The sequence below is a fragment of the Chelonus insularis genome, unplaced genomic scaffold, assembly GCF_013357705.1.
Source record: "Chelonus insularis isolate UGA/USDA-ARS -01 unplaced genomic scaffold, ASM1335770v1 contig_3_pilon, whole genome shotgun sequence".
NCBI lineage: Eukaryota > Metazoa > Arthropoda > Insecta > Hymenoptera > Braconidae > Chelonus > Chelonus insularis.
The window spans coordinates 1,262,092-1,276,164 of record NW_023276556.1 but is presented as its reverse complement, the minus strand read 5'-3'; the positions used below and the strand labels follow the sequence as shown (position 1 = coordinate 1,276,164).

Genomic DNA, 14,073 nt, shown 5'->3' with positions numbered 1-14,073 from the left:
ATATTTTATTGTTGGTTTTACTAAATATTTATACTAGTAGTTATAAACTATGAATAATTATTGTATAAATATTGTGTAGTATAAATGATTTCGTATTCTGTTATATATAAAGTATGATATAAAATAAATGTAAAAAACCGTACTGGTCATTCCTTACTTTTTGTAATGTCTATTTAGCATTTATTAGCTGAGAACATTATTATTGTATACAAAATAAACAGTGAAAAATAATTTTTTTACATTCCATCTATTAAAATTAAACAAAAAAGATCCAAAATAATCTTATTGTAGTCGAGAATATTAAAACAGAAGTATTTATGTACAAAATTATCTATTTTACAGCGAATTGTTCTTAATGTTAAGTTTATAGTGCCGATAGATTGCTTTCTGTTGTGTGATTGCACTAGGTTGCCTGTGTTACCAATGATTGTTAATTTGTTCACATATATAATATGTATTATATATTGTATATTTTTTACATATCAATATATATTATGTATATATATATATACATAAATAAAGACAATTAAATTTTATTTTTATACTAAAAAAAAATATATTTGATTCTCAAATTAATGCTCAATTATTGTAGCATAGTGCTTATGGTGATAAAAAATTCTGTACGCTGCAAATTTCCCTGTCTTCATATTTGAATAATTGAGATAGATTACGTACGAATTACTAATGCACGTAATGTCATGAAATATGAAATTATGAATAGTATAAACTAAAAACAAAAAACATTGGATTTAAAAAATTTAGTGTTATGTTTATAAAAAAAAAAGATGAAGCCAACTTACTTTAGCGAAAAATTCTAATGTCAATGCAGGAAGAATTCCATTAACAGAAATATCTAAAGGTTTTTTTGCTCGAGACATCATGATGACCATTAACTTTCGCATTTTTGGAGAACAATTTGTCCAGTTTAAATTATAGACTGCCCAACTTATGTTTATGCTCTGAAAAATTCCAAATAACTTTAAATGTAAATAAAAAATTTATTTTGCTTCGGAAAACGTTAAAATCTTACTTACAGCGTCTTACATATCATCAGCTGCCCAAGCAAATATGTAAACTCCTATTAGACAAGTTGTAATGTAAAGAAGAGCTCCAAGTACATGAAAGATATTTCTCGGCTAAAAATATAATTTATCATAAGAATATATTAGCATTATATCAGAGAAACAACTCTTCAATGGCTTACAAAGAAAATTTGAATTGCAGCAAAAATTCCTGTCATTGCTATAAAAATATAAGTTTTAAGAATAATAAAACGCATCACATGGTCTATTTTTTTGGCGTATCTGAAATCAAAATAAATTATGCAGGTTTTGTATTTATAAAGATATATTTAAAATAACTTATTTGTTGAACACCTTATTATATTCTGATGTTTTCGAATACAATTTTTGAATTGGTCTTCGTTTCTTGCTTTTTGAATTTTAATTGCTAAAGCTTGTAATTTTGTAGTGACAATAGTCGCTAATATCGTGTTAATAGCTATTATGAGCATAGACACAATTCCACATTGAAAAGCTGCTATGACTTGCCCAAAATAAATGGTCAGATGAAGGATTGATAATGTTTAAATTTTAAAAGGATACTCTACGGAGTCAGTGACGAAAATTTGTGGTAACACTAGTGGACTAAAAGCATATATGATGATAGTTCCGATGCAAGATATAGATGTAAAGACAAGCAAGCTAAAATAGCGGTTCAAATATAATTCTAGAATATGTTTTTGGTCATTTTTCAAATTTATTATGTATTTTGACGCTTCATTCAATAACAGCTGAAAATCAGTGGTAAGTAATTAAACCATTTTTTAATTCCATGCTTGGTACAAAACTACAATTACTTAGAGATTTTTATCGATACCTGTAATTGTTTTTGCTGCAACCACACTGATAGAAGAATATATTTGGTGGGACTAAACGAATTCATTAAAATTATTTTTCAGCATTTATTTGATACAAATAAAGATTTATTTGTAGGTAATTAATCTTCTTTGCTTAGCTGTCTGATATTATTATATTTATAAAACCATTAAAAATTCACACGAAATTAAATGGTTATAATGTAATTGCTCGTCGAGCTATTGTTTAAAAGAAAATATTAATTTTAATTATTACGAAACTGTTATTTTTTATTTAAAAATTTTCAATAAATCAAAGTTATTTCATAATATAACCTAACATTTGATTATGCTTTACCGTCATTCTACTTTACCATCGAGCTCAATCATAGTATTTAGATGAGAAATAAATATTTGTTTGCAGCTAAGAAATCATTTATTGAGCCAAATCAGTCTACTCTAATAAATAATTTCTTAACTGTTAACAAATGTTCATTCGATTTCTCTTTCAAATAACATATTTATTAGCTGCTAATAAATTATGTTAGATACAAAGAAATACTTCTATCAGTGCACCATAAGAGAAGATTTAAAAAATTATTTCCATGAGGTGCTGAATCACCTAACGCTTTAATTGCTTTTGGTGAATCATTTTCAAAATTATGGTAAGCACTGAACATAAAAGGAAAAATAAAAGCGAATTCATTGATTATGAATAAACATCGTCTTATTTCATGAAACAACTTCAAAACAAATTTAGTATTTGGATTCAACGGCCATATACAACAAAATATTCCAATTTTCATTGTTAGGTTTAATACTGTTGTTGATTTGAACTTCATATTTTTGAAGACAATTCTCGAATACAACGTTTGATTCTAAACTAAAAGTTATTACTGTAACTGTTTTTAAAATATTTTATTTTTCAATCACAATTCAATCATAAATGTTACAAATTTTTATAATGATTGTAGTAATTTGAATTAAATTTTGATTTTCTGATTTAATTCAATTCTAATTACTACTTTACACGATAAACAGATATTAAAATGATCCTGTAATTTGTAGTAATTGAAGATTCAATGAGTTCGTGATGTTTCGAATATTACTTTAATCCTCTATAACTCAAGAATATGAATTTTTAATTTTATGCTGTTTACGGGTAATTAAGACAAAATAAGATTAGACGTGTTTCGTAGGTTTTTATTTATTCAATTAGTTTCCAAAAAAAATAGAAAAACAGGGAGTGTTGCCTGGGAGGCAATATAATGTCAAAAAACGAATCATATAAATTTAGTAGTAGGTTGAACGATATGTTGCTTACAGTCTACATCATGATTAGAGGATTAAAAAATCAGTGCAGTAAAGTAAAAAGCCATTAACTAAGTTAAATACCCTTTTTAAGGGTCATTTAATTGAAATCTTAGTTTTATTTTATCAATGCACGTAACATCATAAAGTATGATATAATAAACATCAAAAACTGAAACAAAATTCAAAAAAATATTAAAATTTTTTCATTGCCTTGTAAAAAATGCACATTGAGTATGATTAAAACAAAAACAGACTCACGTTAGCAAAAAATTCCAATGTTAACGCTGGAAGAATTCCATCTATAGATATATTCAGAGATTTTTGTGCACGACACATCATAATTATCATAACTTTTCGCATCTCTGGTGTACATTCAATCCAATTTGAATTATAAATTGCTAGTTGTATGTCCATACTCTGAAAATTTATCATCAGGTAATGTTACAAGAAAAGATTAAAGTATGATTAAATATAATCATAAACAAATCATAATATAATTTAAATGTAAATATTACTGCTTGATGCATGTCATCAGCTGCCCAGGCAAATGTGAAAGCTCCAAACAAACATGTCGTTATATAAAGAGTAGCCTCAATAACATTAAAAAAATTATTTGACTGGAAATAAGAGAAGAAAAAAATCAATACTGGTAAGCATTAAATTTCGGTTTAACAATAAGATGCATATCTTACAAAGAATATTTGAATTGCAGAAAAAATTGTTGACACAGCTATAGTTACATATGATTTAAGTATGATAAAACGCATGGTACAGTTTAATTTTTCTGCATACCTAAGAAATAATCATTTTTAAAACCAAAATAAATACGTAATTTGTTAGTTTAAATATTATTTTATTTAATTCATTATCTCACTCTATGATTTTTTGATGTTTCCGAAAATGTTTTTTTAAATCATTTTCATTTTTAGTTTTCTCAATTTTGAGTGACAAAATATGCAATTTTGTTGTTACAGTTGACAACATTATTATGATAATTAGTAGACCAAGCATTGGTATTATAACATTTTGAAACATGGCTATAACTTGTGAAAAATAAATATAATAATATCTTAAAGTAAATATTTCAATTTCAAATGGATACCATGTAGTATCAGGCAAAATTTGAGGTAGAAATAAAGGACTGATGGTGTAACATGAAAATGTTATCATACAACAAATTACTGTAAACATGTGAAATTTTAAATAACCGATGAGATATTTCTCTAAGATATGTTCTTTTTTATCGTTTATTTTTTGAATGTAATCAACAGCTTCTGACAATACACCCTGAAAATTAATTGAATAGTTAGTTTTTGTAAGCCAATCAATATATTATGAGAAATACTTTTTTTATTCATACCCGTAATTGATTTTGTTGAGTTTTCCATAAAATCAGATTAAAAATATCTTCGAAGTGAGATCCTGAATTTCCAAATGCTTTGATAGCTTCTTGAGGATCATCCAGAACGTGATGATACGCACTCAGAAAAAGAGGAACAACAAACATGATTTCATTCAAAATAAAAATAAAACGTGTTAATTCATGGGTTGATCTAGTAATAAATTTTGCATTTGTATCTAGTGGCCATAAGCAAAATAATTTCCCTATTTTAATGACACAATTTAAAATAGTTTTTGGTTTAAACTTCATTTTTTTAGATATTACTTTTGAACCTTTTTAACCGCTATCCTTCACTATGAATTGACTTTCTTAAAATCCAGCTATAATAATTACTTTTAATTATTTATAACGATTTTTCAGTTAATGTTAGGGTACTACCCTAACATAGTACTACACGTAGTATGAAGTAATTTCAAGCACAATTTAAGTGGAAGTGTATAAATTACTATTATTATTATTTTTTTTTCGGTAATTAAATAATTTATAAATGAAATACTTGATACATGATAATTTTAGATATTAATCACTCACTGGATTTTACCACTTTTGATAAGGAAAAACAATTATAGGGTACTAAAGTATGATAAAGGTATAAATGTTAGTGAACATTGAGTAATATGTTATTATTCATTTTACTTAAGGAAACGTAGGGTAAAAAAATAGGACATAGTCAATTAAATAAATTGTGTTTATTGTATTTTATTAAAGATTAATAACATTCAGTGAATCCTCATGATAATATTTAAATGTCAAATAGAATTAAGCATTTTATGCTGTATTACAAAAAGGATTACTACATTGATTAATGATAGGTAAATAAAAAAATTGAACTCATTACAGTTATTTAAATAATTATGGAATAAATTGTTATATCAAATTTATGAAACTATGGAACTAATACTTTCATCCTCATAAATATAATATTATTAAAGTAAAAATTCTTCCTTTTATGATTATATTATTTTCAATTTAACATCAGTTTTACTAGATATTCGAAAGACAATAGAACTATAAAAGTTACCATCATAGTAAATAAAAAATAACAATTTTTGTATCGTACATTGTTTATTAAGCAATCGTAGAAAGTGAACAAGTTAGTGATGTTAATTATAAATAAATGTTTATATTCATCATAAATAATCATTGATATTTATTCTATCAACAAACGACTTTTCAAATTATCTAAGATTTCTGTCATTCGATTTTCCAAGTGGTGATGCCGTCGTTGTTCTTCTTTTTGTTTCTGAAATTAATAAACTTTTATTACAATAATGAGCTAATTATTCTAAGTTTTAATTATCTAAATAAAAATAATTTCAAGTAGATTGTAGAAAGCAAGGAATGATAATACTAAAAAAATGGATATCATTTTCGAAAATAGTAAATATTATTTTATTAAATAAAATTCTCAGCATCATATTGATAAATTTTCTTTTATTTATATACAAATCCATTTTATTCTTGTTAAGATTTTAAAATTAAAAGTTAATATTATACTAGCGTTCATTTTTTTATTTATTTTATACATCATAAATTAAAAAGAAACTTTAATTTGTTACTTAAACAAATAATTGAAAATGTTAATTTATTTTTATTATGTTTATGTTATTTAGATGACGATGGACGAATTTTACGAGTTGGAATAGGATTGCGAGACTCTTTTGTCACGGGCTGTTCTCCAATCTGTCTGTCTTCTTTCTTTTCATTGAAAGAATTATATGAATTATTTCGATTCCTATTAACTTTTCTCCGCTTTAAATTTCTAGGTCTATTAGTTACAGAAGTTTCTACTTGTTCGGAATTTGTTCGAACAATCTCTGAACTTTTCTCTTGATTTTTTTTCATTCTACCCTTCTCTGTTGTTAATCTCCCTGTTATTTGGCTGGATGTAACCAGCTCCGGTTTTCTGAATTCCCGGGAGTGCTCATTACTAACATGTTCAGTTTCATCCTTAGGGTTTCTTCTATTTTTTGTATCTAGGTGAGAAGTGACGCGTTGAACTGTTTCTTCAAGAGATTCTGGACTATAATAATACTGTACTGGTTTATAATAAGGTTGATAACGTACAAAGTCAAAAGGTTCAGGAATAAATGGTCTTTTTTCAATAGTCTTCTCATCATTAACTTCAATTTGGTCAGATTTTTCACTTGGTAATTTCTCCTTATGTTTTTCTATAGCTTCTAATGGTATTTCTTGTTCATTTTTTTGACGAACATTCTTATGTCTTTTGATATTTCTCTCAGCTGTAATAGCTTCTGCAGGTATTTCTTTTCTCAAACTCGCACTTTTCTCTTCATTTACTTGTTCATTTTTAAAATCCACATATTTATCATATCTAAATTCTGGAGAATAATAATATTGAACAGGTTTATAATAAGGTTGATAATGAATTAAATCAATTGGATTTACAACAAATGTTTTATTTGGATCTTGCTCTTTTAAACTTTCAATTTTTTGATGATTTTCAGATACTAGAGCTTTATTCTCATGTCTTGGAAGACTTTGCAGAGATTTTTTCGGTAAATATTGTTTATTTTGATTATTGGCATCGTTAACTCTATCTTGATCATCAACAACTTCTCCTTCAGCTTCTTCTGCTCTGATATTCTGGGTGTTGGCACGACTAACTCTATCATTTTCTATATCGTATTCTTCATATCTAAATTGTGGTGCAACAAATCCTCGAATTTGTTCTACTGAATCACCATTTATTTCACCACTGACAAGTTTTCTCCTTTGACCTTCAAAAGCAATAGTACTTAGAGGATCAAAAATTCCTGAATGTGGATTTTTAAATCTTGCAAAATAATCAGCGACGCTTTCATCAATTTTCCCACCATGCTCCAAACTCTGTCCATAACTATTCATAAATTGTCCTTGGAAAGGTTTAATCTCAATGGGTAATTTCATACCAAAGTTATCAATAGTTCCTGTAGGCATTCTTTTAGGAATAAATTCAGGACTTTCATACGTATATAAAGGTCCTTTAGAATAATTTTCTGGTGTTCCTTTTTCTTTCTCTTCTTCTTCATCATCTAATTCTTCGCCTTCCTCCCCTCCATCGGCCACTTCTTCTTTTTCTTCCTCACGTAAAGGATGTTGTTCCGGTTCTTCCTCCCGTTTATCCTCGTAAGAATACTCTTCCTCAGATCCTTCATCGTTACTCGTAGCTTTATGGTCGTCATACTCTCCTGATACCTCTTCCCTTTCTCCTTCTCCATAATTGTCTTTTTCTCCACCATTATGCCCTTTTACCTTCTCTTCCAACGAACAGGAGACATGAGGGTTTGTATTATTAGTCTTTTCATTATTCTCCCTTTCTTCATTGTTAGTAGTTGCTTGTTTGGGTACTTTTCGCTGATCAACTCCTTCAGTGTTTGCATCATCGACTGACACAGGGCTAGCTGGAGTAGTTACCAGTGTAATAAGTGGTCTAGGATATCTTAGACTTTCTGCTAAAGGAAGGGGAATCTTCACGAAGTATGGCTGAAGTAAGGGTGCTTGGGATGAAGATGGTGAAGCTGCTGATGAAGTTGGTGGCGGTTTTGAAGTAGAAGAAGTTGGGGCAGCTGTTGATGAACCATGAAATAGTCTCTCATACTGACGTAAATGTCCAACGATATCAGAATTATTACCAAAATTAACAACTCCAGTGAATCTCAAAGTTTCTCGTTGACGAGGAGTCATTGTAGTCGTTGGCATGGGCATTGGACTCTGACTAGGAGCATGAGAAGGCGGAGGAGCTGGACTAGGAATACTTCTTACGTCAATACCCACAGAACCAGAAGGTATTCCATTGTTATTTGGATTCGGCAAGGTTGCAAGTTGTATTGGAGTTGTATTGTATCCTAGAGCTTGGACTAAACCTTGGAGGAATATTCCCAGAGCTCGTTTATTCCTTGCACTTTCATGAGGATCAACTTTAATTGACAAACTTGAGTTATTTATTGTTTCGAAAAATTCTACGTCCGATATATTTTTTGAATTTGAGTTTGTGTTTACATTTTGACTTGATACTATTTGAGTATTAAATTTTAAAAGAATATAACAATTTAAAAAGAGAAAAAAAAGTCTAGATGACATGATGAGTAATTCATAACACTTGTTGACTATTTTATTTCATGATTTTTTATTTTAATGAATTAAAAAAAACTGATTATAGAAATAATATGACAAGAGAGTTAACTTAGGAAAGTCTTTCAAGTTTGAACACTGAATATAAACTGAGACAGTGTAAAGTACGTTACAAATGCCAATAAACAATAGTCGATCAATCGTGAGACTGAGTTTTTGCATAACGCCGGAAAGAAACGTCAGAAAATTTCACTTGAATTGCATGGAAGTTAAAGTGCTGACAGACAAGTTGCGGGGGAGGGACACTTGACGTAAACCCGTTGATTTGATGTCAAGTGATGCGAGAAGCAAACCATAACCGCGAGGGACAAAGAAAAAGTTATCGCGTTAATCCTTCAAAAAAAAAACTCAAAGTGTAGTGACTTGGAACGCAGATAATCGAAGCGATTCTTTTAAAAATAAATTATCACTTTTCTAAAAAGTATTCTATCAAATGATAAAAAACTTTTTATCAATTAACTTTATTCAAATATTGACTCTTCGGAACAAGTTTATAAAACAAATTTTGGTAATTTTTGTTTTTCTATTATGTAAAATATAATAAAGAACTGTAGTGATCTTAAGTAAATGCTCAATAATTAAAGTCATTATAATTTTATTTTTATTTCAGCAGATTGTGTAAGAAGAAAAATAATGTAGTAGCTTAATATAAGTATGCTTGATGGATCACAAGTTATATCAATAGATATACATATCTACTACCATAGGAATTTGTTTGTAATGAGTATTAAATGCAGTGTAATCATTATAATACTAATTTGATAGTCTTTCAGCTTCCGGTGAATTTCTTTGGTCAAAGAATTAAGTGAAAGGAATTTCTACATCGTTGATAATTATAATAACAAGTCGATAAATTGATTAAATGGTTTAATCGATTTTTAGTTTTTCAAATTGAAAATTGTTATGAAAATAAAAAATCTAACATATTTGTTTATAATGTACAATTATTGTTTTATAATGTTTGTTTTAGAATAGAAGTAGATAATTAATAAATTTGTGATGCCAGTGGTTGAAAATTAAGTAAAAATGTAAGATTTAAATACTTATGAGTGTAATAAATGCGAGTAATCAAGAGATTGTACTTTAATCAACTTATTAATCATGTAATCAATAAATTTATCCAATGATTTTTGTAAAAATTTTCTTATCAAGTTCCAGCTGGAGTTAAAAAAGTTTTGCACTCTGGATTGTATTCAAACTGACATCCTACTTGGTCTTGAGTGATTAACTTCAACAAACTGTGTATTCATGGTTGGAAATGGTAGAAAATACAGAAAGCTAGGTCTTGAAGGGAGTTTCTACTGTGGGTAAAAGCCCATTTACCGAGAACAACGTTTTCTATTTTACTTTCATGTTACTTCAGAATAAGACTGCAGAGACTAATGTGCTAAATTGACTTATTGCGAAAAATATTTGCTGGTAACAACTAAAGTATTAGACAAAATGTCTGAAAATGATGTTCTTCAATATTAAATAATAAATAATACTTTTTCTGTGCCTTGTTTATTTGTTGATTGTGGAAATAAATGACTGTGAGAGAATGGTAAAGTTTTTAAGTGATAAAATACATTTTAATTGTGAAAAATATCAGCAACATACCCTCAATCGATTTTGAATGTAAGTTCTTAATAATTCTTCGCAAGCTGTCAAATTTTGATCTGTTTCCTTGATAAATGATAAAAATAAATTGAATTTATGTTTTAAAAAAATTGTCATTTTTTCAATAATCACTTTTTTTGATTTGATAAAATCACAAATTACCTTAATCATTGCTGTAAGTTCCTTTATTTTTCGTAACTTTTCTTTGTCTTCATTTGATATTTCATGATCTTGATTACTGGGCATCATTAACAGCTAACCTTTCAGATAGAATTGAGTTTTGAACTCAAATTTATTAACTTTCTGTAATGATTATTTATATTTATACTTAAAGAAATCTATTATAGTGTCTACAGAGTTCTAAACTTGAGTACGTGATAATATTCGTTGCCTAGGAACACAAAAAGACAACAAAAATCAACAGCTTAATAATTTCTCTTCTTATTGATTTAGTTTTTCAATTAAAAGTAAGATTATATTTGTAATGAATTATTCATTCAACTCCGATTGTAACAGATTACTTTGATTACTTTAATGTAACTTCTAAATTAGTTTAAAGCTCAATCAATTTTTTTATTACATTTTTTAAGGATAATTTCTCATCTTCAGGAATTTTTATGTTATTCAATCAATTTATTATTTTGAATAAATTATCATTTTTTATTTTAAATCAAAATTCTAGTCATCATAATAATATTGAATGGAAATATATTAAAAACATCTTTTCCAATAGTTTAATTACTGATTTTTTACCTATTATTGGAAAAATAAAATTACCTTCATTGATTTTATTCTTCATTCAGTTACACAGATATTTCATTCCTTCATTGAAATAGAGTAATCGTGAAATGGATTTCGAAGGGGTTCTCTACAGATAATTATACTTAGCAGCATTTCGTATTCAAGGGGTGATCATTCACCCAAACGAGATACAAGTCAAAGGGTTAACCGTGATCATTTTGCGGTAGGGAACAATGAGAGATTCTAAACTGGACACCGGTCACTCTGTATAACAGGATGATGAGTGGTAAATTCAGCATCCTATTGTGGACCAGTCTTGGAATATATCTCTGAACTCTGGACCTTGGCACGCGAGCCAGCAGGTTTGGAAAAATATAAGTGATGAAAGTCAACTAGACCCTTCTAAAAGGGAGTGATCTAGATCAGGTGGAAACTGGTCCATTTCATTGGTGATTCAAAACTGGAGATGATAATGATGATGATGCAGAAAGTAGAATACAAAGGTCATCTCAATTCAACTTACAGCTAAATAAGAAGGTTAAAGATCATGGTTTAATAAAAAAAAACTTAAATAATGAAGTAGTATAAAACTGTTGAATAAATATTTTTTCAAGATAATTTGTTTTATGTAAAGAAAAAAGTGATTGCTAAAAAAAAATGATACAGTGAAGTGGGTGGAATAAATTTTATTTAAAGTAATTAGTTTAAAGTAGTAATACTAAAATTATTTATTCAACAATGACTTTTAGCGAACAATTGACTACTTCCTCTTACTTACTGGTATCTTCTACTAGCGCACCTCCAAGTCCTTGAACCAATTAACGAGACACCTGTTAGCTATCGTTCCTGCAAAAGAGACAATTCTTGCAGGAATAAAAGTTAGTAGTGGTTTTACATCTCATTCAAGGGTTTTTTTTTTTTTTTAAATATCTCAGAAGACTTGCTTCAGCTTTTGGAGCTATGTTGGAGACATGGAGGAAAAGAAAGGTGGGTGAAAGAAAAAGGTGGATTGACAGAGTTGGAAGTAAAGAGAGATGTAAAAGGCAAGAACAAAGAAGCTGTGTATTCAATCAAAAGGGATGATGAAAACAAAGCTGAGACTGACGTGTGTGTCACATGAGATGCCGGAACCGGCCCATATTGGCCACTTCTTTCATACGTCCATCACTCGCTCCTTGAAAGACCATGACATTTTATCTCGGACGACATTTACTTGCATTTCAACCCTTACACGACAATCATTAACGTTCAAATGAACTTCAATTCATCTCTTGTTTTATTACAAATAAAAGCAAGGTTTTTATTTGTTGAAATAAAAATACTTCACTTCATTTTTTAAGGTCTGTTTATAATATGATTATTTTTATTTCAATATCTTTTATTGACAAGGTTATTAGTCTAATAAAATTTCAATATTTCCTATAAATAATGTAATACATCTGAAAAAATTCTTCTGATTATTTGTATACACTTTTTTTTTATTCTTCATACAGTTTTTTTTATACATGATGAGATTTTTTAATATATTTTACTAATTTCTTTACCTGTTGATGAACAAGATAAACATAAATATAAATATTATCAAGTATGCTAAACCAATGTAATTCTTTTATCACAAACTTCTTTAAATAATAATACTTTTAATTGAATTAGATCTTGAGGTATGATATGATAAAGAGTGAGGACAAAATTTACCAGCTCTAATTATAACTTGATCGGAGATGAAATTAAACAGAGATTAAAACTTGGATTAAAAATATATCAGCAGTGTTTCTGAATGAAAAAAAAAACTAAAACTACATTTATAATGCATTTATTAAAACGTAAATTAACTAGACGATTGATTTATTTATAAAAATTGTAAATAGTGAAACTTATTAAAGTTGAATCAATATCAATACTTTAATCTAAAAAAAATAGTAAATTATTTTGTCAACTGAATAATAAAACTTTTTTTATCTTGAAGGCATGAAAAGATATTGACATTCATAGCTATAAAAAATGTTTTTATAATGTGACGACAGAATTTTTTTAATGCTTCTAGTACAGAAATCATCTCTGCATGCTAGACGACTTTGATGGATTAACGTTTGGAAATTTCAGTGATAAAATCTGCAATTTATATGACGATCCATAGGCAGCGAATCACAGCTTTATAGGTACGATCATGAAAAAGATGTAAAAAAAAAATATGGTACAATGGGGTAGGCTTTAAGTTGCTCGTTTTGACGGAATCAGTAACGAGAGAGCCTGAGCGAGCATTACGAGATATCCATGGAGGCAGGACGTTGGCTTTGCTAGCTTGCACGAGAGTATTTGTTTTACTACCTCCACTGGCATTGGTTGGGTACGTGCTCGGCATTCTTGAAATCATACCACCCTTGTTATGCTGTACATTGTATGTTGGGCTATAGCTTCACTAGTAAATGGTGTATAGCTGACTGGCGAATGTGTCCTAACCACGACCTTTCGAATGTCTTGCACATCGTAAAAATCTCCAAGCTTTCTAATGGCTGCTTCATATATGACAATCTAAAATAACTCCATTAGGTCTTTTATTTTTATGAGTCTTTTTATTTTATTTGATGTATATCTAGAGATACTATTTTGTTCTGATTATCTTGTCATTCAAGTCCGGCTGGATAAGAAAAACTATTTGGGGAAGTCAGTCCGGTGGGTGCTTTGTCGCGATCCTAATTTATGAGTTGGATCGCCTGCGCCTTTACGACTTTCCAATGGGGTCGATTCTTTTTCGTTCTTCATGGTTACAATCTCTTTGTCTGATCGTGATAAATACATGAAAATTTTCAGACTGCTTTGTATTTGCATTCTATTAAGCCTAATCTCGGTATTAAAATTAGCTTCACAATGTAAAGCAGTTTCCATCATTGATCAGTGTTATAATAAATAGTAACAATCATAAATAATTCATGATCAATGAATAATTATGAATATATTATTTGTTATAAATTTTTCGTAAACATAAAAAAAAATTCGAATTATGAAAGTTAAAAAATCAAAAACAAAG

The 14,073-nt window shown here is 28.4% G+C and overlaps 1 protein-coding gene and 1 long non-coding RNA gene across 2 annotated transcripts; both read right to left on the bottom strand.

Annotated features, from left to right (window-relative positions):
* Nucleotides 1–20: 20 nt before the first annotated feature.
* Nucleotides 21–2,228, bottom strand: LOC118068508 (uncharacterized). Its single transcript, XR_004690519.1, has 6 exons — nucleotides 1,879–2,228; nucleotides 1,377–1,792; nucleotides 1,205–1,304; nucleotides 1,035–1,136; nucleotides 801–959; nucleotides 21–727 (listed from the first exon to the last, which is right to left on the bottom strand). It is a non-coding gene; the product is annotated as an uncharacterized lncRNA (long non-coding RNA).
* A 3,493-nt stretch (nucleotides 2,229–5,721) lies between these two features.
* Nucleotides 5,722–10,621, bottom strand: LOC118068492 (uncharacterized). Its single transcript, XM_035085939.1, has 3 exons — nucleotides 10,467–10,621; nucleotides 10,305–10,370; nucleotides 5,722–5,814 (listed from the first exon to the last, which is right to left on the bottom strand). The coding sequence occupies exons 1-3, from the start codon at nucleotides 10,551–10,553 to the stop codon at nucleotides 5,722–5,724; spliced, it is 246 nt and encodes an 81-aa protein (XP_034941830.1). The 5' UTR covers nucleotides 10,554–10,621.
* Between the last annotated feature and the right edge of the window lie 3,452 nt (nucleotides 10,622–14,073).

Coding starts and splice junctions, on each gene's coding strand:
- LOC118068492 (XM_035085939.1), bottom strand. CDS start 10,553: ATGATGCCCAGTAATCAAGATCATGAAATATCAAATGAAGACAAAGAA. Junction 10,371..10,466: donor AACTTACAGCAATGATTAAG/GTAATTTGTGAT, acceptor TCATTTATCAAG/GAAACAGATCAAAATTTGAC. Junction 5,815..10,304: donor ACATTCAAAATCGATTGAGG/GTATGTTGCTGA, acceptor TATTAATTTCAG/AAACAAAAAGAAGAACAACG.